At 33.7% G+C, this 27,336-nt stretch overlaps 6 protein-coding genes across 10 annotated transcripts; 2 read left to right on the forward strand and 4 right to left on the reverse strand.

Annotated features, from left to right (window-relative positions):
* Positions 1–334: 334 nt before the first annotated feature.
* LOC120272681 (dehydrogenase/reductase SDR family member FEY) lies at positions 335–3,470 on the forward strand. The gene is made up of 8 exons (XM_039279556.1): positions 335–611; positions 705–825; positions 1,200–1,317; positions 1,794–1,930; positions 2,028–2,129; positions 2,342–2,434; positions 2,813–2,885; positions 2,955–3,470. Exons 1-8 carry the CDS (start codon positions 385–387, stop codon positions 3,215–3,217), a joined length of 1,134 nt encoding a protein of 377 aa, XP_039135490.1. The 5' UTR covers positions 335–384; the 3' UTR covers positions 3,218–3,470.
* A 1,910-nt stretch (positions 3,471–5,380) lies between these two features.
* On the forward strand, positions 5,381–9,639 carry LOC120272704. 2 transcript variants are annotated; one of them, XM_039279579.1, is made up of 11 exons: positions 5,381–5,585; positions 5,667–5,710; positions 5,792–5,872; positions 6,829–6,936; positions 7,328–7,419; positions 7,964–8,038; positions 8,112–8,181; positions 8,580–8,681; positions 8,901–9,012; positions 9,089–9,151; positions 9,244–9,639. In XM_039279579.1, the coding sequence occupies exons 1-11, from the start codon at positions 5,447–5,449 to the stop codon at positions 9,339–9,341; spliced, it is 984 nt and encodes a 327-aa protein (XP_039135513.1). In that variant the 5' UTR covers positions 5,381–5,446; the 3' UTR covers positions 9,342–9,639. The 2 variants fall into 2 exon arrangements, with proteins under 2 accessions (XP_039135513.1, XP_039135514.1); XM_039279580.1 differs by having other exon boundaries at positions 8,901–9,005.
* Positions 9,640–10,161: 522 nt separating this feature from the next.
* On the reverse strand, positions 10,162–12,739 carry LOC120272702 (transcription factor ILR3-like). 3 transcript variants are annotated; one of them, XM_039279577.1, is made up of 9 exons: positions 12,426–12,739; positions 12,248–12,313; positions 11,954–12,007; positions 11,803–11,865; positions 11,659–11,721; positions 11,224–11,301; positions 10,959–11,121; positions 10,479–10,793; positions 10,162–10,359 (listed from the first exon to the last, which is right to left on the reverse strand). In XM_039279577.1, exons 1-8 carry the CDS (start codon positions 12,542–12,544, stop codon positions 10,521–10,523), a joined length of 879 nt encoding a protein of 292 aa, XP_039135511.1. In that variant the 5' UTR covers positions 12,545–12,739; the 3' UTR covers positions 10,162–10,359; positions 10,479–10,520. The 3 variants fall into 3 exon arrangements, with proteins under 3 accessions (XP_039135511.1, XP_039135510.1, XP_039135512.1); XM_039279576.1 differs by having other exon boundaries at positions 10,297–10,793; XM_039279578.1 differs by lacking the exon at positions 11,954–12,007 and having other exon boundaries at positions 10,297–10,793; positions 12,426–12,738.
* Positions 12,740–15,484: 2,745 nt separating this feature from the next.
* LOC120272123 (protein BRICK 1) lies at positions 15,485–17,664 on the reverse strand. Its single transcript, XM_039278874.1, has 2 exons — positions 17,443–17,664; positions 15,485–15,858 (listed from the first exon to the last, which is right to left on the reverse strand). The coding sequence occupies exons 1-2, from the start codon at positions 17,573–17,575 to the stop codon at positions 15,737–15,739; spliced, it is 255 nt and encodes an 84-aa protein (XP_039134808.1). The 5' UTR covers positions 17,576–17,664; the 3' UTR covers positions 15,485–15,736.
* A 472-nt stretch (positions 17,665–18,136) lies between these two features.
* LOC120272122 (pentatricopeptide repeat-containing protein At5g66520-like) lies at positions 18,137–21,505 on the reverse strand. Of its 2 annotated transcripts, XM_039278873.1 has the most exons (4): positions 19,796–21,505; positions 19,333–19,353; positions 19,014–19,259; positions 18,137–18,360 (listed from the first exon to the last, which is right to left on the reverse strand). In XM_039278873.1, the coding sequence occupies exon 1, from the start codon at positions 21,486–21,488 to the stop codon at positions 19,863–19,865; it is 1,626 nt and encodes a 541-aa protein (XP_039134807.1). In that variant the 5' UTR covers positions 21,489–21,505; the 3' UTR covers positions 18,137–18,360; positions 19,014–19,259; positions 19,333–19,353; positions 19,796–19,862. The 2 variants fall into 2 exon arrangements, with proteins under 2 accessions (XP_039134807.1, XP_039134806.1); XM_039278872.1 differs by lacking the exon at positions 19,333–19,353.
* Positions 21,506–22,725: 1,220 nt separating this feature from the next.
* LOC120272498 (two-component response regulator ORR6-like) lies at positions 22,726–23,927 on the reverse strand. Its single transcript, XM_039279333.1, has 5 exons — positions 23,589–23,927; positions 23,400–23,446; positions 23,187–23,264; positions 23,040–23,110; positions 22,726–22,950 (listed from the first exon to the last, which is right to left on the reverse strand). Exons 1-5 carry the CDS (start codon positions 23,686–23,688, stop codon positions 22,860–22,862), a joined length of 387 nt encoding a protein of 128 aa, XP_039135267.1. The 5' UTR covers positions 23,689–23,927; the 3' UTR covers positions 22,726–22,859.
* Between the last annotated feature and the right edge of the window lie 3,409 nt (positions 23,928–27,336).

The following is a 27,336-nucleotide window of genomic DNA, read 5'->3' on the forward strand; positions in this document are numbered from 1 at the left end:
GTAAGTAATGATTGTGTGCGGGTGATTTTAAGACCATCTGTCCATGTGTGTGGGTTTGACCCTCACTTGCTCCACCAATGTTTTTATTTTCTTATCAGATCGCTCATTTTCTAAACGATGAGGCGGCTCGTTTCCATAAGAAAAAAAAAATCAAAAACTCTATTGTTTTTAAATTAATAATAAAAACACTTTTTTAATTAAAAAAATACACACTCATTTGCTAATCAAGATGGTGGGGCCCAAACTTTCCAGACTTAATGGACCACACTAGTGTGCCCGAACCCCGAACAGCTCTTTTTTTTTCTTAAATTAAAAAAAATATAATTTATAATCAAAAGAATCGAAGAGCGAGAGAGAGATAGATAGAGAGTGAGAAGAGGGGCAATGGAGTCCTCAAGCTCTGGCAATGGCGATGATGGCCGTGTGAAGCCGAAGAAGCAAGCTCTTGGATGGTTCGAATGGGGTAGAGGTTGGTACAGCATCATCTGGGAGTTCCTCTTTCAGCGGATCTCCGCCAGCCACTTGGAAAATCCTCTCCGGCTGCCTCCTCTCCCCGACCTCACCTGCATCGTCACTGGATCCACCAGTGGAATTGGCCTCTCCACCGCCCGGTTCTTTCTCTTGATTTTCAATCGGAGATCTTTCCCTCTGGGTTTTTGTTATCCTCTTTCTCATTTTTGTGGTTTTGTTGTGCTTGATCTCAGGCAGCTCGCGGAGGCCGGGGCGCATGTGGTGATGGCTGTGAGGAAGACGAAGTTGGCTCATGAGCTTATTCATGAGTGGCAGCTTGAAAGGTCTGGCGATTTTCCTCCGCTTAACGTTGAGGTACATTGCTGGGAATCTCTAACTGCGATTAGGGTTTTGTGTTATTCTTGTTCTTGCTGTTGCAATGAATAAAAATTTTGTGCGAAAAGTTGTGGATTTTTTTTTTCAACCAAGGGATTGAGGGAAAATGGTGGAAATTTTGGTCTATTGTGGTTTGACTTCAAAGAAAAAACAAAAGAAAAAGAAAAGAAATTTCCTTTCTGGTGAAAAGTTGTTTCCTTCTATATATCATTGATTTGTAAAAATTTCTTAATAAATTTTAATTATTTTGGTTGGATTTGTAGTTAATTTAGAAATGGAGTTATCGTGTGGTTTACTCTTACAATGTACTGTACATCATGTGGTTTGCTCTTACAATTTTACTGTATTTCAAGGTTATGGAGCTTGATCTGCTTTCCCTGGACTCTGTGGTGAGATTTGCTGAAGCTTGGAATGCACGATTAGGACCTTTGCACGTATTGATCAATAATGCTGGGATTTTCTCTATAGGAGGTAGTGGTTTGGTTTTGTGCTTCCTAGTAGCTTGTTACTAATAGTCTCTTTTGTTAGCTTTCTTGTGATATAAATTTCGTAGTTTTATGTGTTAGTGAAGTATTTTTACTTGTTATACTATTATTGCTCTTGGAGATAGTGCCAGGTTCTCTACTAGTTTGTCATTGGTAGGTTGTCTCTTTTTATCAGCTGCCCTGCAGCTATAAGTTTCCATCAGTTTATGTGCTAATGCTAATATTCAGTCAATTGTGGGAGCCAATTTAATTTTCTTTTATTTTGTCATACTTTTGTTGATAAATTGAACAGATGGAGGCATGGGGGAAAATATATGGATAGAGTTGATGGGAAAACTAAGTTATCTTCATATTTTTGCAAAAAAAATTTGTGATTTAGTGGAATACATAGGTACTGATTCTACATGTGTGCATATTCTTAGATGTTGACTCAAGTAACTCCTCACTCTCTGTTTTCTTTAGAGCCACAGCGTTTCTCAAAGGATGGCTATGAAGAACACTTGCAAGTGAATCATCTTGCCCCAGCATTACTATCACTCCTGCTCTTGCCATCTCTAATTAGAGGATCTCCAAGCAGAATTATAAATGTGAATTCCATTGTATGTTCAATCTTTGCCAATATTATTCCTTCTCATACACATTCATCTTATGATGTTCAAAATACTTTAGTTCATACTGATATCGGCTTTATTTTAGATGCATTCTGTGGGCTGTGTTGACACAGAAGATATGAATGTTACTTCTGGGAGGAAGAAATACACCAGTTTAGTTGGATATGCAAACAGTAAACTAGCACAGGTATGGGAGACAATTCATTTTGAGACATGATGTCATCTTGTTTTTCTTTTGAGCTGTTTATTTTCCTTGTGTTTCTGGCCAAGATTCTTAAGATAAAGTTGTTCCATTTTCCTTTTCTGCTTTTCGGGTTATATGATGAATGAAAACATGCATAGTTAGTCTTAGTTGTGGCAAAGTCTGTCTTCTGATGTGAGAATGCCTATTTGGTTCAGATAAAGTTTTGCAGCATCCTTCACAAGCGTATTCCTGCAGAAGCTGGCATCAATGTTATGTGTGTTTCTCCAGGAATTGTTCACACCAATGTTGTGAGTGTCTTCGAAGATCTGTTTTAAGTTCCATTACTTGGATATCAGTGGTTTTTTGTACAATATATATTACTTGTTCAGGATGTTGTATGCCCTATGAAGCGTAGTGCATGTCTGCAATTAGAAATTTCCATGCTAACATATAATTTTAAGAAAAATAAGTAATTCTTTCATGCACATTGAGAAATTCCGGATAGAATTGCTGTATGTGAAGGTTTGCATGCATCAGTTTTGTTAGCTTACTGCAGTTCAATTAATATCATGTTAGTAAGACACTGTAAAAATCTGGTTCAGAAGATTCTTTAGCATCTCTTGGCTTGATACTCTTGTGTGTGTATGTGTGATTATCATATAAGAGCTTATTAATTACACTTGCAGGCAAGGGATCTTCCGAAGATTATTATTGCGGCTTATCACCTAATTCCTTACTTCATATTTGATGCTCAAGAAGGTTAGTGCCCCCTTTTTGTGGTGATCTAATCCCCAAACATTGAAAGGTAACGGTTATGTAACATTTCAGGGTCTAGAAGCTCACTCTTCGCTGCCACTGACCCTCAGGTCCCAGAATATTGTAGCGTATTAAAGTCCGAAGAATGGCCTGTCTGCCCATATATCTCTCATGACTGCCGCCCAATGAACATCTCCGAAGAAGCACATAATCTAGAAACCTCTCTCGATGTTTGGGAGAAAACACTAGAGATGATCGGACTCCCTATCGATTCTTTGGATAAACTTATTGAAGGTGAGGAAGTCCAATGCCGCTACAGGTCTGCGAAGGACTGATTCAGTCTGTCGATCTGCAGATATTTTCATTTCTGAGGTGAACACACGCAGATCATTTAATGGAGCATTTCTACTCTTAATTCTGCTCAGTTTAGTTAAATCTAATCTTGAGTTATGGACCAAACGTTCTCTCCACTCTTTGTTGATGGAATTTTTCATGCTCTAACGTTTTTGTCCTTTGATGTAAAAGCTTGGATTATTGATGTTGTTCCCTGAAATAATGACATGCTGTTTTGCTCCCAGTACTTACTAAGCCATTGGAGGCCAGTGAGGATGGATAAAAATTACTATTATTTTACCTTTTATTTTTTTACTAAAGAGATTGGAACCCTTGATTTTTGAGTTTAGAGAGGAATGATGTAAGTTTTACGGATGAGTGAATTATTGTTATTTTACTTAAAAAGAAGAATTTATTTTTATCCAATGATAACAAAGTTTGATTAAGAGAGCCATAAGGTACTTATTTCTCTTTTAAGGAAGAGGGGTTTTTGTTAATATAACTTTATAAATTTATTTGTAATATTTACGATATTGTGCATCTCCAAAATGTATAGCTATATAGGTTATATATTTACTTATATGATTTGTTTTTAAAATTGTGCTATAGTAACTAATATAATAAATTCACATTCTCTCGCTCACAAAGAATCAATAAATTCACGTTTTAAAAGTATCTTAATTGATATAATAGTTATTTTATGTTTAAACCTGAAAAAAAAAATATTCAAAAGAAAAAGACGTTAAGATATTTGATTTACTGCTAGAATTGTGTATATGTAAACATTTATTATTTAAGATGTATATATGAAATAAGAATTTTTTTTTACATGTGACAATTTTTTTTAACAATATTGGCATGTTAGGAATTTGTAGCGTTGTGAAATCTAAATTTCACTTAACAAGAATTATATATAATAAAATAAAAAGAGTAAATAAAAAATAAAATACAAAAATTTATACAGATTATATCATGTTTCCTGCTATTGTTGTAGTATCCAATATGAAAAATTGTTTTATAGTACAAAATTACACCTCACACACTCTCTCTTGATATGTTACACTTTTAAAAATATTTAAAAGAATTTCATAACAATTTTACACAAGAACTATCACAGGCCCGACCCCTTTATAATTTCTCCCTTTCTAGTTTATAGGAACTTTTGTGAACTTACGCAATTTAACATCCAAAAATCTTTTTTTTTTTATAAAGGAAAAAATTTTAGATAAAAATAACACATAGGTGGCTCAAATTACATATAATGGTGGCTTCAAAGTCAAGAAAAATAATGATTAACCATTAACATGGCTTCAAGGTCAAAATTAATGGTTATTAACTATTAACATAAGAGTTTATTTTTTTTAAAAAAAAATAATTAAATTTATCTTTATATTTTAATATGACAAACCACTATTTATACTATTCACTACGTAAGAAGAGGGGTTTAATCTCTTGAATTTAAAAAATCCGAAGCTAAAAGTTTGCTTTCTCTCACAATCTAACTACAAAAATAAATAAATAAATAAATAAATTTTACATAAAATGAGTGTACGTAATTAACTAAGGAAACATTGTAATCGATCTCAGCAAACCGTGAAACCTAATTATTCCTTCCAAGAATATTTCGGCAATTCTTTTCGCCAATAAAGGCATGAAATGTGCCAATTTTGCTCATGCAGTCAACCACAACCACAACCAAAATAGTGTATTTTCCCATTGGATTGGATGAATACATGAGTGAGAATCCTGTATTTTCTTGTTCGCATGACATTTATGTAATAAAATCATTTATTTGTGCAATAAAACTATTACAAAAATAAGGGTCAGTGTAATAAATGAAAAGTAAAGATAAAACCATTCATACGTGTAATAAATGAGACATTTATATAATAAAACCATTTATTTGTGTAATAAAACTATTGAAAAGTAAAGATCTACCAAATTATTAAAGTAAATAAAACCATTTATTTTGAATGAGACTCCTGTATTTTTTTTTAATTAGGCGATAACAGATAAGTTTGGATAAAATTAAACATTATTCAAACTTTGCAACTTTGATAATCTTTTGACTACTTTTCCCAAAAAAAAAGTAATAATAATAAAAATTTCAAAATAAAAAAATCTAAATAAATAAAAAGGCAAAGACTGAATGAAACTCTATTGAGCCGCCCTTTTGTTTTCCAGTGTCTCCCAAGCGCGAGAGAGAGAGAGAAACAGAGATCGAGAGAGAAATGGCACTCAGAGGCTTCGCTCTCGTCCATCCATATCGCCCACACTGCCCACGACCAAGCCTCGCCGTCAGAGCTACGGCAGCGCCGGCGCGTCATCGTGATCGGCGTCACCAGAACGTCGACGGCGAGTTCTTCGTGGGTGAGCACTACACACTCTTTGATTCCTCTTTTTTGGCCTCTGAACTTATTAAGGAATTTCATTTTGTTCATCCGTTTGTAGATCGTCGTTGCATTGATTGCGATACTTGTCGTTGGATGGCACCGGTAATCATCTTCTCTAGTTCTCTGAGATCAAATGTTTAGTTTGCAATTCGTTTGTGTTGATTTGATCTTTGTATCTTGAAGGAAACCTTTTCGCGGATCGATGGGCAATCGGCAGTCGTGAATCAACCGAGTTGCCAGGAGGAAAGGCTCAAGGCTTTGCAAGTAAGGGTTTTCTCAAACTATCTCTTTTAGGGTTTGCTTGGATGGAGAACGATGGGGGATTGAATCAAGGGCTCATTAGGGCTACCCTTATACGTAGATACATACATACATACATACATACATGTATACGTATATGCACACACACAAACGCACACTTGTGTATGTATTAGGAAATTAAGTAATTTTCATATTCATATGAATATACATCAGGGCTACCCTTATACGTAGATATATACATATACACTTGTGTATATGTGTATTAGGAAATTAAGTAATTTTCATATTCATATGTATATACATACACCCATGTATATGTAGATATATTTATACACATACTTATATACACATGTGTATGTGTATTGGGAAATTAAGTAAATTATTGATAGTTGTTTGTTTAAATTTTATTAATTAATTTTCATGATCGAGTATAATTTTAATTTTTTTACTCTACCTCATAATCCAGAATAAGCTACTTCTAGTTTGATGTAGATTAAGACCCTTTATTCCTTGGAGGGATAAGGGGCTTCACCTCTTGTTCCTTTATTTAAACATCTCTCAAAGTTTAAAATTTTTTAATTTAAATGGTCTCGGAGGCATTTAGTTGAACATCTGATGGTCATGATTGTTCAAATGAGGAAATTCTTCCTAATGCTATCACTTTTAGTCTAGTTAGTTGAATTTATGGGTATTAGCTCTACAACATATTGAAATTTATAGTCATAATGATATCAGAGTCATTTGGTTGAGCATCTGATGTTCATGATTGTGCGAATGAGGAAATTCTTGAATTTCAGAGAATGAAATTTATAATTTCATTTTATGCTTTTTGTGAATGTTTGGTGTACAAAAAAATGTTTTTGGTGAGTTGATGTGGCATATGACAATGAGGGCAGGGCAATATCAAAGTCATTTTTTTTTTTAATGAGGTTATGATAAGTCTTATTTGTATTCTGGAGGCACTTCTTTCTTGTCCAACAAGCTCAATACATACTGAGAAGCCTCCGAAGGAGATTGTGGAAGTGCAGAAGATGTTCCCTCTTCCTATTGATGAGCAGCGGCTTCCGGTAATTGACTTTTTACTTTATGCCTTTTCTTCTTCTTCCATATTATTGGATTTTTTTTTTTTTTCCATTGAGGTATGTAAAATGATTAACATTTTCTAGTTCAGAGTGCTTGATAAAACATTTATAGTTCACACTCTTATACTTCTCTTGCATTGCTGCTAGAGTTGCAAGTTGATCTCTTACTAAAAACAACTGTTTAGACTGAAAGCCCACTTAAAACCATGCCATGTTTAGTTACTTGGATTTTTCTCTTGGTTCAGCAGTCTTATGAACTGGTTAAGAGTTGCACTGATTTTTTATGTGTTCATGATTCTCAATAACGGATATGAACTTTTGTGTTTCTGGCATTATTTGAATGCATCTGTAATTAGCTTTTCTCTTGTGATTTCAGGGTGTATACCACTGTGGTTATCACTCTGAGAGATCTTATGGAGCAGCTTCCTATCTCATTGCCCATCCAGAGGGAAATATACTTGTTGACAGGTAGAATTTAACCACCAAAATTTGATTTTCAATTAATCATTGGATGGATTGACTATGTGAATCTGCAATATACTTTCCTTGGAAAATGCCTTTGTTTAGATTGCCAATCCTGTATTTGTTCCTCATTTCTTTGTTGCAATAATCTATCCAAAAAAGCCTTTGTTTACATTAAGCTGTCATGGTTCTAATTGGGATGACAAACTTATGAATAACTCTTCATGAATTTTGTTATAGCTAACGGATACAAGCGTCAGTTAAATAGTTGTTTGTCATATAATGAATCCTACTATACAATCTATACGTATTGATTGCATGAGTTGCTTGATCAACAAAATAGAATGGCACAATTTTTCATGGCAAGAAGTTTATTTATGCAGCCAACGAAAGATTTACTATGTTTTATTCCAGATGGACCTTGTCACAATTTTCTTTTACAGGGAAACTTCATGGCAAAATGAATCGAGTATTTAAGATTATCTATTTATATTCATGATAAGTTTATATCTGGTGGATAATCTTATCAAATGATGCACTTATTTTGCAGCCCAAGATACACTCCAAAATTAGCCCAGCGAATTGACATGCTTGGAGGAGCAAAATACTTATTTTTGACTCACAAGTATGAGAACCTTTGCATCTGATATTTTCTGAAAATCACTTGCCTTGTTTGTTAAAGTGCTTATGACAATTAGGGATGATGTCGGAGATCATGAGAAGTGGTTCAATCATTTGAGGTGTAAAAGAATTCTCCATGCCGGCGATGTAAGCACTATAATCCTTTTTTTCTTCTTTATTTCCAACTCATAGACAAGCCTCCTTTATTATTTTATCTAATTGCATTATTTACCAGACTTTTTAATTTATTGTGCTTACAATTTCAAGACTCCAGAAGCAGCTGAGCAGTGCGTAGCCTGTGGGATTTCCTAATTGTCTATGAATCTAGGCAGCTGAGTGTGAAGCCTTGAGTATCACCTTCATATAAATATTGCCTAGAGACCACATTCTTCATTTTTGTTGCTCAGTATAAGCTAAAAAAATACTGTTTACTGAGGGGATAAAAAAAAATTAAAGTAGAGGTGAATGGTGTAGATAACAATCAAATTGCAATCTTATTATTAGCTACTAGGCGGTCACCAATAATGGTTCTGCAATTACTGCAGGTAGAACCTCATACTGCTGATGTAGAGATGCAGTTACAAGGAGAAGGCCCATGGAGTATCAGTACAGACATTGAACTCATTCACACACCAGGTCATACAGAAGTAAGTCGTTTCCCCAAATAAATTCGAGATGCTTAGATGGTAGTTTTGGTGTGATATTTGTTTATGCTTGATTTGCATTTAGTTTCTTAGACCTGATAATACATGCCCAATTCAATTCCCAAACCAAATAGATCTTAATACTTCAATTTGAGTTCTTATTCCCACAAAGCTATGCGAGGTTTAAGTTGCAAACAATTTCATTTCACAAACCTACTGCAGGGTTCGGTTTGTTTGTACTACAAACCCTTGAAAATTCTGTTCACGGGTGATCATTTTGCCAAATCTGAAGACTCTAAATTGAGTATTTTTGAACAATATAACAAGGTTTCAGGTATCCTTTCAATCTATATTAATTGGAACTAATGCATGCATGTCATCTTCAGTGTTAAACCTGTTTTGGTTTGCAGTTAGCATGCAATTGAGCAGTGTCAGGAAGCTTCTTGATTTGGACTTTCTATGGATACTACCCGGTGCGCCCTCCTCTCCCGTATAAATTATGAACCAATTGATTTTTAACCTTCTTCTTAAGTTGGTACCAACATTTAAATTATCATTTTTATAGGTCATGGCCGGCGAGTTGAGTTCAAAGACAGCAAAGAAAAGAATTTAGCTTTAGAAACGTTCTTGGCCAGCAAAGAACATGCTTTACCCCTGGTGTGATTAATAAATGATAGACGATACTTGATAATGGATATCTATGCTTTATACCACTCATGTACCCGTATAAGTACATGTGGTGTATGCATGTACGTGTGTATTTATGTGTGTCTATCTGTCTGATACATCATATTTATAGTATGTATGTGTGTTTACAGAACTAGCAAGTTATCATCCTCTTAAACTTGGATGATATATTGTAGATAACTTTGTTTGGTTGTCTGTGAAGGGATTTAGTAACTCGAGTTCCGAAGAATTTTGGAATTCAATGGAACTAGGTTCTGGTTTCAGTGACTTTTAATTTTATTCACTTTTGAATTTAACTTGGATGTCACTTTGTTTAGATATAAAAAGGTGAAGAAATGAGAAATCCCAAGCTTCATCAGTACATGACTGAAGTAACACAAATCTTAGGATAAGATGGTATAGCACACTTTGAATCTTTCTTTGTTGACTTTGGTTTATCTCCAACCCTTTTGCAATGTTCTCAAGTGTGACTTAATTACAGACTTATACTAACTAGATATGCATTGCCTCCACATATTTAATAGATAGATGGAACCTCTTTACTTATTTTAATTTAAATTTGAATCATTTCCCCCTTTAAACAAGTGTGCTTGTGCTGATCAGTCATTTTCCACTGATGATTGTCTTACGGTAAAAATGAGAGTTTTTTGCCCAATAATAAATCAGAAATAAATGCATATATATGGTTAAAATTTAACTTATCAAATGTGAGGTATTAATTAAAGGAACTAGTTACTTTCAAAGAACAACCATGACGAATGCCCAAGCACCAACTAAGGCCAGAAACATGCCACCATAAAAAAAGAATAATAATAATAATATAACAAATTCAAATGTTGGGAATGCTAACCTCATTGCTAATATCAGTTGCACTTTTTTTTTATTTCATTCAAAGAATCACTTTCTTATCTTCAATTTCCTGAGAGTTCCCTTCAACCACAATCCAACAACAATTCAATGTCATTAGTCTTCATGAAGTATTCTACAATTGCATCTGCAATAAACAGAGTTTCTGATAAAAGAACTACATGAGAATTCAACATGGGAGTTGAAGATCAGTACAATAACCGAGAAATGATAAATAAACACATCATCGAGAACATGATAACCAACCCGGCTTGGCATCTTTGCCATCAGGTAAAAAGCTGCATTTGGTTAAGCATTCGGAGGCCATAGCTTGGCGTCTTTGGTTGTGTCGACAAGGGCTGGTGGCAACCATCTCCACATTGGCACACTGGGGAATGCTGGAGAGGATGAAGACTTTGTTGCCGGTGTCTGACCTTGCGGTGCAAAGACGGCGGGGTGGAATACCATAGGGTGAGGCATATACCCGGCAGGAGCCATATTCATGGCCTTGAGCTGTTGTTCGAGTCTCTCCTTGTCTGTCTTCAACTTGATCTTCTCATCACGGAGCTCATTTTTCTCCGCCTACCCATAATGTAACAAATGTATTCAATCAACAGAGAAGTTGTTGAAGAAATAACAGGGTTGTGTTTCAGTTTCAAAAGGAAAGGAAAAGCACATGGTATCATGAATTTAAAACAGAACTATAAAGATACGAAAAGATAATACGGTATAATGAGAAGCTCAAACCTTCAGATCCTTGATTGTTTCTTGAAGCTTTTCATTAGAGATTTTCAGTTCTTCTGCTTCGGCTTTTAGCTGTTCCAACACACGAGCTGCATCACTTAATATGGTTGCTTTATCAGATTTAGGAGGTCTACCAGGATCGAGAACAGAACTTAATTCTGAGAACCTAGAAGTACATGTGTAGGAATCAAGCAAAAGAGTATTTTTCCTATATAAACATTAGAACAAATAAGAAAAAAAGACTTTTAGTTTAAGAAAAAGCAAGTACCTATCATTTAACTTATCCCTTCTCATTTTCTCCCGGCATGCTTTCGACTTGGGCCTCGAGCATTCCTCATCCATTGCTCTGCAATAATACATAAAAAATTTTGGTATCATCCCATGGCATGGTAAAAGTACACATTTATAAAGGGAATAACCATCTCAAGAGAGAAACTGAATATAATCATAACAGCAGGAAAAAAAAGTTTCCGAATATAATCTACTGTGGTCAAATCTTTATTTAAGAACCAAAAGTTCCGACTATGGCAACACAAGTATTCAAACAGCAGTTGTAGACAAGATACAGAAGAAAACAAAAAAGGCGGAGCATAAACAATCTTAGTTTATCGAAACCACAACTTCAAAGAAGTTCACAACAGATAATGAATAAAATTTTGAGCATACAAATACAAATACAAATGAAAACATGCACCAAGCATACCTCTTCCTTGTGTTTACTTGCTGAATACTGCCCGCATCTCCATACACCAATCCCGGTTCCAAACTGGTAAATTCAATAGTGATATCCTCTTCAATTTATAGTAAACAACAACCAAACCAGAATTACAAAGAGAAAGGGAAGTACCCATCCATCACGCCCGTTTGTTGAGAACCACAGGCCTGAGAATAAACCATTCCAGTACTCATGCTGTCAAAATACCCACTCAGTTGTTCAGATTCAGAAGAACATGATGGTCTTGTCAATCAAAGATTATGGCAAAAAGAAAGCAACCTACCAATCACTCAACTGAAGATTTCTAGTATTTTCATACATCAATCCTCCCTCCATTCTGTTAAAATTTTTAATTCAACCATTCAAAACAAACAGATTTACCCAAAAAAAAGCAGAAACCCCAATTTTTTTTTAATCAAAAGCTCCAAAATCCAATCTTTCTATGCCATCAACACATACAATCAGATAATCTGACATCATTATTGGCCAAAAAGAAAAAACCTAATTGCTTGGCTTCACATAAATCCAAGCATATAAATCAAATTAAAAAAAACAAGAACTAAAAAAAAAACCATACTTTTGAACCGAGTTCATCTGAGGAAGACCACAAGCACCACCAATAAACGCGTCCCCCATCTGCATCCTGCCAGCCAATACTTCAATTTTCAATTCAAAACTCAATACCAAACCACCGGATCGGATACCGATGAAATAATCTAAGACTTCAAAACAAGCATTAGGGGCTTCTTCCTTACCCGGACGACGGTGACATCCCACAAAGGCTCTCGATCGCGCACTGGAGCTCGCCATCTGATCCAGCTCCGACGTCTCCCGCATCATCGATCAAGTACTCTGCCGCTGGATCAGGCTCCATTCTCAACAAACCAACCAATTCACCTCTCCCCTCCTTCAGACTCCAAATCACGGCGCTCCGGCGACAAACCGGATCACCGGCGCTCCGGACGATTCGTTCGCATCTAGGGTTAGGGTTTCCGAATTTTGGAACGACGAGAGAATCAGCGGTTAATTATCAGCAATTTATCGCCAAAAAAGAAGGAAATAAACCAAAAGATACGAGAAAAAGAGAAGCCTTTATAGAGATAGCTTTGTGTACCCTATGATGATCATAGCCGTTCAATTTCGATCCCTTGTTATATTGAAACGATCATGACCGTCCATTTCGTAGAAATTGATCGATAAGAACACGTGCCATCATTGTCGTTACTTTTCGCTTCTTTGGGACGTGAACGTTAGCCGACGATTTTTACCGCCGACTTTTGACTGTTTGTTTTTATTTATTTTTTTATTAAAAAAAAAGAAATTCTAAATTATTTTTCACAATTTATTTTTTGCCATTTAAATAATTACAATTTTTTTTACGTGTCATAAGGGCATATATTTTTATGTGTAGAGGCCCTCATGTTGGTAATAAAACTATCAAATAAAATAACTAAGAATTTCCTTTCAATAAAAATAATTATAAAAAAATTAGTCAGCTAATACACCAATATAAATTATAAAATATGTCTGTGTGTAACAAGATGGTACTTTTATATATATATATATATATATATATATATATATATTATAAAACTTGCAATAATTTGAAATTTATTGCTTGTTATTAAACAAGATAACAACAGAAATAAAACAAATAACATAAAAGACTCTGCCTTAGTTATCAAACACGATCTCAATTTTCTTAACTTACTTAAGATTGTCTCGGGTGAAACAACGATTAACATCAGACCTGTTGATAAGCTCAAAAATTACTCAGTTTTATATCATTTAGAATGGATCATCACGTGCATCTATTATTTTTTGTGTGTCATTACTGTTTTGAGATTAATTTATCCACTACTATTTTATAAGTTTGACATTTATTACTAGCGTATTTCTAGGTTTTATCTTGTTATTTTATCTCTTTGGTAGGCTAGTTTTAATTTTTTTAAGTTTTGTTTCACTTTATTTTGTAAAATTTTATCGTATTGTGATTTTTATATTTTAATAAATATAGATAAAATATATCCATCAACTATTATTGTGAGTAAAATTTGAGCTCTCAATCTCTTACTTTGGAGAGAAATGAGTTACGCACTCTGTTGCAAGGGTAGGTTTTTTACTTTTAACAAACCTAAAGCTCTAATTTATCTATTTTAATAAAAATAAAAAATAAAAAGAGAATAAGTTACGTAATTAAGCACATTATAAGACTTTTATTATATTCACTATTAAAAAAAAAGACAAGTCACTCTTTACTCTTTTCACAATTCAGATGCTAAAAGTCAAGATTGCAGTCTTTTCATGTTAATTAAAACAAAATATATATAGTATAAAATCACAGATATAATCCATATGAGATTATATTTGAGCAAGTACATGATGTTAATTAATAAGAATAAATAGCCATCAAAATTGCAAAAAAAAGTTAAGAGGGGGACCATTGAAATGAAAGAAAGTTAAAAGATTTAGAATGGATAAACAAAGAGAACCAGCAGAGGACTTTGTGGTCTTGGTTAAGACTCAAAGAGATATTTGGGTCCAATCAAGATTAGACTCTGGTTTCCATTTGCCGCACAAATTGGTGGACCCCACCAACTCATTTGATAGACAAAGGACCACCACACCAAACACCACCAACTCATAAGGACACTTGATCCCAAAGCATACTAGTTTATATGATCATTAAAATTAAGTCAAAAAAGCTTAAATTGATGATTAACTGTATGACGTTCTTGTAAACGTTTGTTTTTTTTTTTTAAAGAAATTATACTCATTTGAAATTTGATTGCTCGTGTTACTTATTTTGCTCATGTTACATGTAATTTGAATTTAAATTGAGTTTGGTAGCATTGTTTGTTTTGTTTAGTTGGATGTTTTTTTTTAAATATTTAATTCTATTGTAGAAATAAAATTTATATTTTAATAGAAAATATTTAATTTATAATTATATTGCCATAAATCACACGTCAACATATGTATACATACTATATATATATTGTGGTTATTTTTATTTTATATAAAAAAAATAATCTAAACTATTTCTTCCATTCTTTTTAACTTTCATATTTTGGATTTTTTTTTGTTCTTTTTTACTGTCACATTAAAAATTTCATTCAGTATTAAATTTTTTTTCCATATTTATTATTTAATTTAATATATTTGTATATTTTTTAATAAATCACAATCAACTAAGAATTAAATCATATACTCCACTTAGTAGAGTTTTAAATAGGAGTAATTTTGAAAAGTAATAAACATTTTTATAAAATATAAGTAATCAACTAACGTTAACTAACTTTTTAAATCGATGTGAATTAAGTAAATATGGCAAATAAATAGAAATAAAGAAAGTATTACCACATGCATGCTTCAAAGATATATTTATTTTGTTTTTTCATTAAAAAAAAATTGAATACAAAACCACTTAAATAAAGAAAGGAAACCACTACCACTTAGACTAATCTCTACTATCACTTGGACTGGTGTATATATATATATATATGCATAGTGTCACGGGGGTATTTGGTGTGGCAACCATAACACATAGCTTGTATTTTTGTATAATATATATATAGAGAGAAAGTATCATTCTTCTATGGATGCTCATTATCAGCTGATGGATCTCAATCCAACGGCCAACAGTGATAAATAGTAGTTAATATAACAAGTACAATAATTACTGTTTGGAATAGTACATCATACAGAGTTGTTGTTCATCAATGTCGATCCAATAGCTGATAATTAGACGTCCATAGAAGATGTTTTGCCATATATATATATATATGAGTATACGTCTTATGGGCCCGGTAACTACAAATGTCCGCAAATGACTTAATTTCCATCAGTACAAGAAAGGAGTAAGAAATCTTTACATCATACATAGCGGATCAAAATATACATCAAGTTTAGGGATATTGTACTCCATCTGTATTTAATCTACCAACAAATATTGGATATGATCATGTAGAAATGTGCAAAACCCTAAACAGTCACCTCATTGCTTTTGATGAAATCTGTAGACAACCGATAAGAACAACAACAACAATCCTTGCAGCACTTTACATCATATAAATAGTGAGGGATTTTCCGATGCGCTGTTCACTTGGACTTCAAGTACCTCCAACCGACGTTCCAAGACATCAAGCTTTTCATTCAAAGTTGCCAATTTACTCTTTGTTGTTGCCTCTAATCAGTAATTTGGTCAAATGAGTGTCTCTAAGTTAGAAAAGATAAAATAAAATAAATGCATAAGCATAGTATGCAAGTTATGGTAACACACCGTGCAGTTTATTTGTAAAGATCAAGGGGCTATGTTATGTCATTACTTAATATAAGTCAAAGTCAGTTTTTATCACAATTTTTGTGTTATGCAACAACTAAGGCTTGATTTGAACATATAACAAGTCAGGTATAATTATCCTTTATGAAATCAATTTAGAATTAATCGCTCAAAATCCAACATTATCTATAACCATCACATACATTCATATGTCACACAACAATTCCATGTTTGCGCTTTGTGTTTCTTCTTTCCTTGCACTTTCGGCCACCCAAACTATTATCGCCACACTACTTGACAATGATGCAACATGTTTATATGCAATTTGAAGAAATAGTCATAACATTAGCTCTATCAGTACATTATCGATAATTCGATTACAGAGGATTAGAATAACTGAGAAGCATTGGGTATTCATTGAAAGTTTGGTATAAGTAGTGTTCACATGTTCTCTACATCATTGCTTTGGCTTCTAAAGAATAATATGCTCTACTTCTAATAATTTAGCAACAAATGTATTCATAATAACAAAGTTATCAAGTAACACAAATCCAGTGAATGTCAAGCTAACAATTATCCTAACACCAAACAGGATTACCTAATCATTAAGAGTTTCACAGTAGTATAAATAAAAAATGAGCTGGTCTAAGGTACAAGCACATAGCACACATAATGTATGCATGCAAGGAAGCCTCATAAGCAGGCAACCACCTAACTGCATATGCAAGTCTTTCCAATTCCAACATACATGTCGTTCAAATGCAATAATCTGACTTTCACACCATTTAAACTCAGAATAAATGTAATTAAGCAGAAGAATCCAGGCACCCTCTTACCCTCAAACAAACAACACACTAATTGGAACTAGTTACTACTTCAAAGACCATTTTTAGTTCTTTTCATGGTTGTCTACCAGTTGTTTATTATTTGCCAATAATGAGCTTTGAACCAAGACCCCACACATTCTCACTCAGAAACAAAGGAATTTCAGTGTCAGTGGACCAAATGTTCTTGAACAAGTTGCAGATATTCCAAGTATACACAAAGTTTTATCTTACTAGATGACTCATCCATAACCGGCTAGTAACAAGCAAATGAGAAATTATTCTGAAGCAAGAAGATGAAATCACTTGGTATGAATCAATTCATCTGAGAGATTTGTTCAGAATAAGAAAGAAGAAAATTTTCCTCTTGAAACCAATTAATATGTGACTAAAACATATCGCCCTTCATGCTAAAAACCAAAAGTCTAGAAGACACGTTGAAAAAGCATTGGATAAGATTAACAAACACCAAATCCAGTAAAATCAATCCAAAATCCAACCAGATCCAACTAACAAACAGTAAATACATTGAAACACTCCAGATCTAGACCAAAAATTTCCATCTTTGTGCCATTTATGTATCAATTGAAATGAAGCAATGAGTGAATGATCATCAAAAAGCAAAGTAGCAGAATGCAAATCCAAAGAGAAGAGTAAGATACGCACCGAACTGGAGAAGGAAATCGAAGAGGCGACGAACATTGAGGGAAATGTGGGAGATGAACTCACGGTTCTCCCAATCAGCCTGCACTGCAATCCCTACGTTCACAGCGTTCGTGATACCTCCGGCCCTCGCCATGGCCTCCGCCGCCTCCCACTTTTCTCCGGCGAGCGAGTCAGAGAAGAGGCAAAATGATGGCTGTAGAACCAGATGATGAGGGGGTGGTGGGTGTGGAGTATGCTTTTGCTTTTTACACCCTAAAAAGTTCAAAATTGTTTGCGTGTTATTTTTGTAAACTACAATATGCACATATACCCCTGAAGAAATTTAGAATTGGACACATCAAACTGGTAGTCAAAAGTAGGCAAGTACTGATGATTGTTTATCATATTTGACACTGTGCTTAATTTAATCCTATCACTTGAACTTCATCGAGGGTTGCACCTACCTGAACATCTTAAGAAAATTTAGATCTAACACTAAAAAGAAGTAGTTGAACATCTGAACACAATGCAGCAAAAGAAAAATATAAGAGCAGCTAGCAAGAGAGAAATTCAGAAGACCAAACAAGGAGAAAAACAGACTTCTGTGAGACATGTATTTTTTTATTTTATTTTTTTTTTTTTTTTTTTTTTTTTTTGCTTATTCAACATTTACAGTGAATATCAGTAGATTCAGTACTCTAAAAATCAAACCTGGTCATACAACCCCTCAACAGCTCAAGCTCATGATCTCTGGTACGTATTTCACAGCAAGATCTTTGCTTAGTGACACTATGAATATATCTGCAATTTGGTTTTTGGAGGAAAAGTTTGTAACTGATTGCTTGTTGTACTTCTGAGATGTTCCAAGAATCTTTTTGCTTCAGTTGAAAGTCAAAATAAAATAAAAAGATCTGCTGCAAGGCCTGCAGCACTCTGCCACTGAAGCAATTAAACAAAATAAATATAAATCAGCTCCAACAACATTTCAGAACAATATCATTGAATTATGAAGAAATTAAAGAACAGGAAAACAACCACTGAAGATGACAAACCACATCAATCATTTATAAATTCTTAATCAAAATTTACAAAGAGGGGGAAAAAAAGAGTGTGCATTCAAGTGAACCAATGGTCATCTAAAATTCATTTATTCTGGTGCTTCACATGATTTGAAAGCTTGCAAATTTTCTGCCTGGACTCCATAGGCATGTAGAGTTAAAAAGAATTTTTAATTGTTAGTTGAGAGGATGGGGGCTTATCTCAACTATACACCCCGTGAGTTCCCAACAAAGGGCACTCACTGATCACATCTAGTCATGCTTGCTGTCAAAGAGGAGATTATACTTTAAAGAGCACTAAACTAACAAGAACACAAGTGTCAAAGACTAAAAGACAATAAGATCTAGTTTGGAAAGATTTTGTTATAGCCTAGCAAATTCTGAAGGTCAAAGTCTTAATCAATGTGTTCAACAAAAGATCACATAAAGGGGGAAGAAAGCAGGAAATCCAAAAAATAATAATAAATAAATTGTGTTTCCAGATAAGAAGAAGCCAAAAATTCATGAGAAGAGTAGACAAGAAAGATAAGCTACCTCCTCAGCTTATGATTAGGGTCCAGAGAGCTCTCATCAACCATGGGCCACTCCAACAAACACACACTTCAATCCTTCATCTTGACGGCTCCACTGTCCACTCTTGGAAGCAACGATTATCATATTCTCTCCCTCCGGACTGCTCCCTTCTGAGAGACTTGTGCTTAACGGACAAGCAGCCATGAAAGGATTGGAGACTATCGCTTATGGGAGTATGAATCATTTAAGGCAAGGAATGCAACCATTCTACAATTGTTAGCATAAAAACTAGTTATCTTTCTTTTGGTCACTCTTAATGAAAATTAAGAGGAAAACATACCATTCAAGAACTTGCAGGTTTCTAGAGTGGCCAAGGCAATTGTTATTGACAACCAACATCAGAGAGTTTCATGTGCCAGTTATTAGTTCCACATGAGCCAAAATAAATAAATAAATAAATAGTATAGCAACACTAAAATCAAAGTAAAACTAAACAAATGGAAGATTTTTTTTTCCCATCTCTCCTCATTTTTATAAAATAACAATTATCAAACTCTATATTAAATTATGTTTGTGCAAAGATATTTATGCACTTCATACTCAACAGGTTGATGAGTGGTAGGGCTTGCTTACAATGCTAGTAAATGCCGGGAAAAAGTTAACCAAGGGTAGAGAAAAAATCATAAATTCTTAACGCATATGCATATATGTGTGCATGCATGTATTTGTGTATGTACTTACAACCGACAGTGAAAAGAGAAAGAATGTAAAGAATGGCAGCAAAAAGAATATATGTCATTTACCTTGAATCTCTTGACGCTGAGATGAAGAGCGAGATGAAAAATGGTGCGTCTTTGAGTATGCAAGACCTCAGGCATAGGCCAATTCTGATTCAACCATACAATCATCAAAGTCAGAGGACTTGAGTTGCACATCAGTTGCTTCCACTACAGACATGATCTCCTCCATACACATGTGAGACCGATCTCCAGCAACAAACTCACAAGCCACACCATCTATCTCAATCATGCTACATCCAGGCACCTTCATCACCTTCTTCTCCTCCATCCCCTTTCTCACCTGCAATACATCTTCCCACTGATCAGCTGATGCATGCATGTTTGAGAGAAGCACATGAACACCACTATGATCAATCCCAAGTTTCACTAGACTTTCCACAGTTTCTTTGCCCAATTCCACCTCTCCATGCACCCTACAAGCATTTAACAAGGCTCCCAAAACATATGGGTCAGGTTCCATAGGCATCTCAAGGACAACCCTCCTCGCTTCCTCTAGCAATCCCGCCCGGCTCAAAAGGTCTACAAAGCCTCCATAATGCTCCACTCTCGGCTCAATACCATAAACTCTATTCATACTATCAAAAATTTGTCTTCCTCGATCCACCAGACCCATCCGACCACAAGCACTGAGAACACAAATGAAAGTCACCTCATTCGGCCTAACACTTTCATTTTCCATGCTATCAAACAATTCAATCGCCTTCTCACTGTGACCATGATTTGATAACCCTGAAATCATGGATGTGTAGGCAAAAACATCTCTCTCCGGCATCTCATCAAACACTTTCAATGCATTCTCAATGCAACCACACTTGGCATACATATCTATCAGTGCAGTCCCTAAAATCCTGTCCAGCACCATCCCATTCCTCTCCACATATACATGTATCCACTTCCCCTGATCCAAAGCCCCCAGAAAACCACACGCAGACAAAGCACCAACAATTCCAGCTTGATTCGGCTTCACACTAGCAAGCTGCATCTCATTGAACACCTCCAGCGCTTCCTTAAACATTCCAATCTGTGAATAAGCAGTAATCATGGAACTCCAAGAAACCTCATTTCTCTCAGGCATTCGATCAAACAACTCCCTTGCAACATCAATTCGCCCAGATTTCGCATAACCGTGAACCATCGCAGTCCAAGATATCACATCCTTGTTGGTGCTCAAATCAAACAAGCGCCGAGCGGAATCCAAACACCCGCAACTTGCGTACATATGAATCAATCCATTGAGAACAAAATCATACAACTCCCAACCACGCTTCAAGATCTGAGTATGAAACTTCCGGCCGTCAAACAAGGAGGAGAGCTCAACGCAAGCGCGGAGCACGAAGGAGAACGTGTAGTTATTGGGGGAGAAACCGGAACGGAGCATGTGCTTACAAAGATAGAGAGCATCAAGGGGTTGTTTCCGATCAGCGTGCGCGCGGATCATAGTATTCCAGGCGAAGGCGGTAGGACGGCGGAGGGCGCCAAATACGGCACGGGAATGGGCGAGGTCGCCGTCTTCGGAGATGGCATAGAAGGCAAGGAGCTTGGCGGCGGCATAAGGGTCGGAGATGGCGCCGGAGACGATGAGGCGGGCGTGGAGATGGTGGATTTGGGCGATGGTGAGAAGGAGATGCTGGCATCGATCCAAGAGCATTAGAGTTCGCTTGTCGGATTTCATGCATTTCATAGCTCGCGGGAACATCACTCACGCTTTGGTTCTGTTTCTGAATCAAAAGCCCGCCATTAAAAGAGAGAATATATTATATTATTACGTATAAATGGATAATTTTTTTTTTTAATTTCATTTCATTATTTATATATATATATATAGTTAATAATTCATTTTAAAAAATTATTAATACTGATAAATAGTTATGATTATTTAGAAAAATAAATTTTTGAGTAAATTTTTTTAAAATTTTATTACTATTTCAACAACATAAATACTGTAACAATACTGTTTATTTATTGTTTTTTACAAGTCTTATAGGAGAATGTCGCTTTTCTCCCCTTGATTTTAATTCTAAAATATCTTCTAAATCTTTACATAGTAAGATTTTATTTACCCAATGTGGTATTTCATATTTGATCAAATTAATATTTTTCTAAAAAATTGTTAAGCACTATAACCGATACTTCACCATATTTATTTGTCTCTTAACACCTTTTTTGGATTAGCAATTCTCGTTATTTATTTCCAACACAAATTCTGAGTTTATAGTGGCATCTAAAAAATGATTCAAATTTGCTAATATATTTTAATAAAAAAATATTTTAAAAAAATTGAATTGACTTTTTTAAAAAAATTAAGTTTAAGTTGAACAGAAGAATAATTACCAATTTTTCATTGATACATCTTTAATAATGATAATTTAACCTATCAACTTTTTGAAACAAATGGACAGGACAACAAACGAGTAATTGTGCCTAATATCTTTAATAAAAATTTGGTAAATAAAATTTCATTTCATTTTTAAAACATAGACAATGCACTTGCATATCTCATTTTCCTAATTTTCAGTAATTGGTAAAAAATACTTTTTTTATAAAAATACATAATCATATTTTAGAAACAACAACTAATTTAAAATTCTTACTTTATTTCAAATTTAAATTCAATTCATAATAGTACATTTATATCTCAACAAGATATGACATAAAGTTTTCTCTTGCAAAAATTAACACCATCTTTCTGATTCATGGTACCAACCAAATGGGCAATAAATATAAGAATCAGATTCAGCTATATATCATAAAGATCAACTTACCAATTAAAGCAAATGTAGGTAAACTTTTAACTTTGCAGTAAATTCATTTAAAATGTTTGTAAGAATAAAAAAAAAAGGAAAAATGAAGTACAACAATGTAAATTTTTTTAATATCCAAAAGCTCTCATCTTTTTAACTTTGGTTCTATTTCATATTTCCCCCCCAAAAAAAAATTACATTCCCCACCAGAACACCAAAACAAAACAACCACAACTACTCTTTCTCTGTATCAAAAAAAGGATAGAAAAAAAAAAAAAAGAACAAAACTTTTTCATCCCAGCCGTCTGATTTGAATCCAACGGCCATCACCGCATCATCATGCGGGTGCAAAGCCTTGATACATCAGCAGGCCTCACCGGCTTCAACAAGAAATCCTCTGCTCCTTCCTCCAAACATCTGCATTTAAATTTCATTTTAACCCTCAAAAATTTCAAAATTCACAAACTTCCTTCAAAAGGGTGTTTTTAATAATAATTTTTCAATACCTCGTGATTCTACTAGGAACATTCTCAGAAGACATTATCACTACTGGGATCTCTTTCAGCACAGAAGACTCCTATTAATTTATAAATAATTAAAAAAAACTTTAAAAAAAAAATAAATTTCAGTTAACGGGTTAACGGGTTGCAAACCTTGACCCGTTTAAGCAAGTCAAACCCAGTCATATCCGGCATCCAATAATCAGTTATTATCATATTCACGTCCGGTTCCTGCAAAATTTCACCAAGACATAAACTCAGGGACCATTACTAACTTCAACCATTTTACAGGGACATAAATGCAAAATAAAAAATTACAGGGATATAACTGCAAAAAAAAATTTAAAAAATTAAATCAATTATTACCAGGCCAAGAAGATCGAGTGCGCGCTGAGCGCTGTCGACGGCGGTGACTGAAAACAAGCGAAAAAAAAGGAGGAAAAATGTAAGAGAGAGAGAGAGAGAGAGAGACAAAAACGCAAACAGGTGACGCGCAAACAGAGTTCTAAGAAGCATTTCATCAAACACCAAGCGAGCAGTAACGAAATTGGGCACCTTTGTGCTTGGAGCTGCGGAGAATCCGGGAGATTACGGCGCGGTCGACGCTGTTGTCGTCCACTGCAAGCACATGCATCTGTTGCTTCGACGACGCCATTCGGAAATCGAGAGAAGAAATCGGTGAAAGAGATGGGAGGGATAGAAGGAATATATATAGAGCTGGGAGAAGAGAGAGAGAAAAGAGAGATCTGGAAGGGGATATGGTAGTGAATGAGAAGGAAGAGGGTTTGACTTAAAAGAGAGGATGATGATGTTGATGATGATGATGATGATGATGATGATGATGGGAGCAGTGGATCTGGGAAGAGGACGTCAGCGGATCTAGGGCATGGGTGGGAAGAGGATCCGGGCAGCAGTACCGGAGGAGATCCGCATCCATTTATTATATATTTACTTATTTAATTCTTTTTTATTTACTATTTTATCTATTGTTTTTATTTCCTGAAAATCCATCCCAGACTTTTTTTTTTTTTTTAATTTGAATAAACCACTATATGATTTTATTAAAAATTAAACATCAGCAGACACAAATATACATAACAGCCTGTCAAAATCACTTGGTTCAAAAGATTAGCTGTATCAAAATAAGTCTCTTATATGACGTGTGAAGTGGTGGAAGCTATGTCCCTTAGTTCTGAAACTAGGGTATTTTCTAGTTCCAACCTATTAAAATCTAACACGTGTCATCAAATCATAATAGAATAAAAAATTAATATCATATAAAACACGTGTCAAAATATGCTATGCTAAATTATAACTGATTTCACAACCAACTCATACATCAGATGTAAAAAAAAAACATACAAAAACAAAAATAGATAATAAAAAAAAAGAACTCCTACAACACAAATGTAAAATAAAATAAAATAACAACAAACACCGGAACCTAGAAAAACCCCAACCAAAAAGGTGAGAGGAGCAATCAAAAGCTCATGCTGCTAAATTTAAGTATCTCGTTGTCACTTTATGAAAAAGTGGCAATCCTACATATTTTTTTAGAAAGACGACAAGCACCGGAACCCAAAGACGAACACATGAGGGAACAGCACTCACCACCAAACCGTGCGTTCACCTTGCGTGAGATAGGGATCGAACTCGGGGAACCACGCTCAACACTCGAAGCGAACACCTTACACAAAGAATCCGATGTCAATAGACCAAATCGTTGGCTGCATCCTAGATTTTTTTCATTCTATTGGTTAAATTTATTTTTTAAAAAACAAAAAATATGAAAAACGGATAGAGTGTTAAACTTTGAGTGGGTCCTTTTAGGTCATTGTTTAAATATTCACTTAAATGTAAAAAATTGAAATAAAATATTAATTTTATACTTGAATTATGTATAACTATGTTAGACATGTTGACTATTGTTGTTCTGAGTGACTGACATGCATGTGTGTTTAGTACTGTGTCCCATAACTTTTTTAAAAAAATATTAATTCAAAAACCAAATAGTAAAATTATTTTCTAAAGTATATATATAGGTATTTTTATGTGTAACACTTAATAATAACATAAATGAAACAAGTATAAATATATATATTGATTTTTTTTTTTTACTCATTAGTTTTTTTAAAAATCAAGTGAAATCACAAGATCTAAATTAGTCAACAATAATATGAGTTTTTTTTAAAATATAAATTAAAAATTACTTATTTAATGCTTGGTAAACTAACCGTGTGAAATGTGGATTTGCACCTTTATTGTATTAATAAAGAGGATCTTAGATTTAGGGTTGGGTTGGTAACTTGTCTGTGGGGACATTTAGGATTGTGGTACATGAAATAGGTGTGTGGTGGGACCCGTGCGGCGGTCACGTGCTCCGCAGGTGGCTTTATTTATTTATTTATTTATTATTATTATTTTTTTTTTTATTTTTTTGGTACATTTGTGCGGAAGGCAGGGGAACAGGCAGGCAAACTGTTTGTGTTAGCTTCAATGTCATTGGCTGAAATTACATAATTGTCCTTCCCTAATGATTTTACTTTTGCATGTTCCAGACCCCCAAAAATTTGTCTGTATCCTCTCTTTTGCATCCCATGAGTTTGACTGTTTTAATATATATATATATATATATTTTTTTTTTCTAAAAACATTTAAATATATTTTCTTTATGAAAATAGTAATAATAATAATAATATTTTTTTAATATATTTTTTTATTAATAATATTATTATTAATTTTACATTAATTATATTTTGATTTATTAGCATTATATCACACAGCATATCATACGATGTTTATACCTTTATTTGAAAAATAAATTTCAATTTCAATTCATACAGAAATATAGACATGTTATGCATGGTTCTATATCAATTTTATTAAAAAAATATAAAATATATCTCCGATATATATTATAATATTTAAAAAAATATAAACAGAGATATCTGTGATTGTATATTGAAGTTGGTGTGCATGGAAAAAAATGGCTTTTAATTTTTGAAAATTCATATTTACTGTGTGAATTTTTTCAAAGAAAATCATAGGACAACTACACTACAATAAATAAATAAATAATTTGAAAATGAATGTTGGCTGTGAAATTAGATGCAGATTCAAGCATGTGAAGACATTAAATAATGGTATGAGTATCAAATAATATACAGAGCTGTACACTATACCGTTCATGTGTGATCTGTTAGATTGAGTAATTAATTGAGTTATTATTTTACATTTTTAATGATACATTATTATCCAACAAACTTAGTAATGTTTAAAATTAAATATACATAAATTTGATTTCTAAAAAAAAGAAAAGAAAAAAAGGGCTTGAAATGAATTGTCTGCTGTTAAGTATTTCTTTACGTATATGACCCCTAAAAAGTTTATAATAAAAAGATATTGTTGCATTTAATTGAAAGTACATAGAAATGTGATAATTATGGAAACATGAGATATTGATTTACTTATTTAAAAACTATGAGTTGGAAATATGCAATTTGGATTTATTTAATTAAGCCAAAATCTTAATTTTGGCATCAAGTTGGATCTTAGCTCAAAATTAATCGCTGTATTTAGGTTAAAATCCACATTTTAAAAAAATTTATGAAATTCAAATCCTCTGGATTTTAAAAAGATCGTCAACATTAATTCTTTTTCATCATTAATATTTTAAGCTAAAATTTATGAAAATACAATAACGAAATTACATATGTGAATTGTTGTTTTGTTTTTTTAATTGAAATAATTACCCAAATTTTTTTAAAGAAATATATATGTAAATATAAATACAATAAAAATAAGGTTTAATTACCGTACACATCCCTATAATTATGTACTTTCTGTTTTTTTTAGTCCTTCTAATATTTTTAGATATAATTAAGTCCTCATATTTGGTCGAGTTGGGTCGTTCTAGTCTACGGTAATATTTTTAGGTACAATTAAATTTTTACAATTTACACTTGCCCATCTACACCGCGGATTAGAATGATCTAACTCGACTAAATATGAGGACTTAATTGTGTCTAAAAATATTGCAAAGACTACAAAGGAAGAAAATACACGATTACAAGGACTTGTACAATAATTAAACATAAAAATAATGAAAACATAAAGATATAATTGCATAAGTTTAGAGTTAATACATCAACACACTCATATATACCTTCATTTTGCCTGAGCTCAGTTAATACTTTCTAGAAACTCACTTGATTTTAATAAACTAATAAACGATCCGCTGGTATTATTATTATAAAAAATAAAAAAATTGCTACAAAACACATAATTTAAATATATAAATCTG

This window comes from Dioscorea cayenensis, chromosome 11 (assembly GCF_009730915.1).
Source record: "Dioscorea cayenensis subsp. rotundata cultivar TDr96_F1 chromosome 11, TDr96_F1_v2_PseudoChromosome.rev07_lg8_w22 25.fasta, whole genome shotgun sequence".
NCBI classification, from domain to species: Eukaryota; Viridiplantae; Streptophyta; class Magnoliopsida; order Dioscoreales; family Dioscoreaceae; genus Dioscorea; species Dioscorea cayenensis.